This window comes from Lepidothrix coronata, unplaced genomic scaffold (assembly GCF_001604755.1).
Source record: "Lepidothrix coronata isolate B3197 unplaced genomic scaffold, Lepidothrix_coronata-1.0 Scaffold1, whole genome shotgun sequence".
NCBI classification, from domain to species: Eukaryota; Metazoa; Chordata; class Aves; order Passeriformes; family Pipridae; genus Lepidothrix; species Lepidothrix coronata.
The window spans coordinates 12,483,245-12,484,869 of NW_016690181.1; the positions used below are offsets into that span (position 1 = coordinate 12,483,245).

General features: G+C 55.9%; 1 protein-coding gene across 1 annotated transcript in view; it reads right to left on the reverse strand.

Annotated features, from left to right (window-relative positions):
* Positions 1-335: 335 nt before the first annotated feature.
* The window catches only part of ASCL2 (achaete-scute family bHLH transcription factor 2), a 6,883-nt gene continuing 5,593 nt past the window's right edge, over positions 336-1,625 (reverse strand). The window contains exons 2-3 of the mRNA XM_017806601.1: positions 1,150-1,625; positions 336-1,047 (exon numbers count right to left, since the gene is read on the reverse strand). Of these exons, the coding sequence (XP_017662090.1) occupies positions 1,161-1,625 (465 nt within the window). The 3' untranslated portion in view covers positions 336-1,047; positions 1,150-1,160. The remainder of the gene's footprint in view (positions 1,048-1,149) is intronic.

The following is a 1,625-nucleotide window of genomic DNA, read 5'->3' on the forward strand; positions in this document are numbered from 1 at the left end:
GCAGCTTCCCATACATCATCTCTGCAGTACTTGCTCCAAGTGCTGAGTGCATAAAACTTGAATGGGGGAAAAAAAAAAGGCAAGCGTGGACATTGTTATGCTGCTGCTTATTCCCTTCTGCACATGAAATCTGGTCCAGGAGAACTGCCTCTTTGCTCTGTCACTCATTATTTTCCTCTCCCACCCCTTCAGGCAACAGTTAAGTTACCTTGGGTATTTCTGACAAATACATATATCTTACAGCCCTGAAGCCATTTATAAATAGATTTTTATTTATAAAGTCAATTTACATAAAATATGATACTCTCTTAAAAACTGCATATATACAACTTAAGAAATCCTAGCAAGTGCATACAAAAATGCCTTCAATACGTTTTTTTAAAAAAACTTCAGTTTTCAGAGAAGTGGACCTTCACACCAGGCAAACTCAGACACCACGTTGAAACACAACTTTACAGTCTTTTACTGAAGTGTTTGGAGAGAATAATAATAATAAAAAACCCAAACAAACACCTTTTTACCTACACCATGTATACTCCCAAAACATTCTAGCTGGCAGTGTTCAAGAACGAGTGAATAGGACTTGCTAAAAATAAAACCATCTTTTCAACCCTTTTCTCTAAGGTTTTTTGTACAAAAATAAGTCTTCATACACCAGTGTTCCCACAGGCAGTTCAAGTGACATATAAAATAGAATCTGACATGATAAAAAATTCCCTCCCCCTCCAGAAACAAGGAAGCATCAAGTGTTTTTGATTTTTTTCCTTTCCACCCCTCCAAAGCAACACCAGAGAGTAGCGGCGGGAGAGAAGCGGGTTCGCTCGGGCATCCTCTCCATCGGTCGGCAGCTGCCGGCGGGCAGGCGGAGACGCTGCCCCGGCGCAGGGAGCGGAGGCCCCGAAGTGAGTTACATCATTGCACTTTCCACGACCCGAAGACGACGGGTGAACCCGGCGAGAAAAGCAGCCAGCGGGGTCCCGCCGGGGAGGAGGTCAGTACTTCCAAGGGGGATGATGCGGGCGCCGAGGTGCTGCAGGCTGAGCGCGGCTGCGGAGAGATGTGAGGAGAGCCCCGGGTGGGTCCGTGCCCCGCTCCCCCGAGCGCCGGGGCGGTAAAGCGGCCCCCCCTCCCCTCCGGCTGCCCCCTCACCTCCCGCCGGGTCAGTAGCTCCCCAGCCAGCTGGTGAAGTCCAGCAGCTCCCGCTCCTCAGGGCTGAGCCCCGCGTCGTAGCCGCTCTCCTCGGAGGAGCAGGGCGAGCCGGGCACGGAGGAGGCGAAGGAGGGCGAAGCGGAGGAGTAGCCGCCGCCGCCGACTTCCCCGACGGCCACCCGCCCGCGGCCGTCGGGGAAAGAGGCGGCGGCGTCGTGCTCGTCGAGGAGCCGCTGCAGGGCGCGGATGTACTCGACGGCGGAGCGGAGGGTCTCCACCTTGCTCATCTTTTTGCTGGCGGCGCCGTGCGGGACGTGCTGGCGGAGGGCGGCGAAGCCCAGGTTGACGAGCCGCACGCGGTTCCGCTCCCGCTCGTTCCGACGGGCCACGGCGGCCGCCGCCGCCGCCCCGGTGCCCGGCAGGGCGGCGAAGGCCAGGCGGCGCTTGCAGCGCAGCAGCTCGGGGGAGGCGGGCCG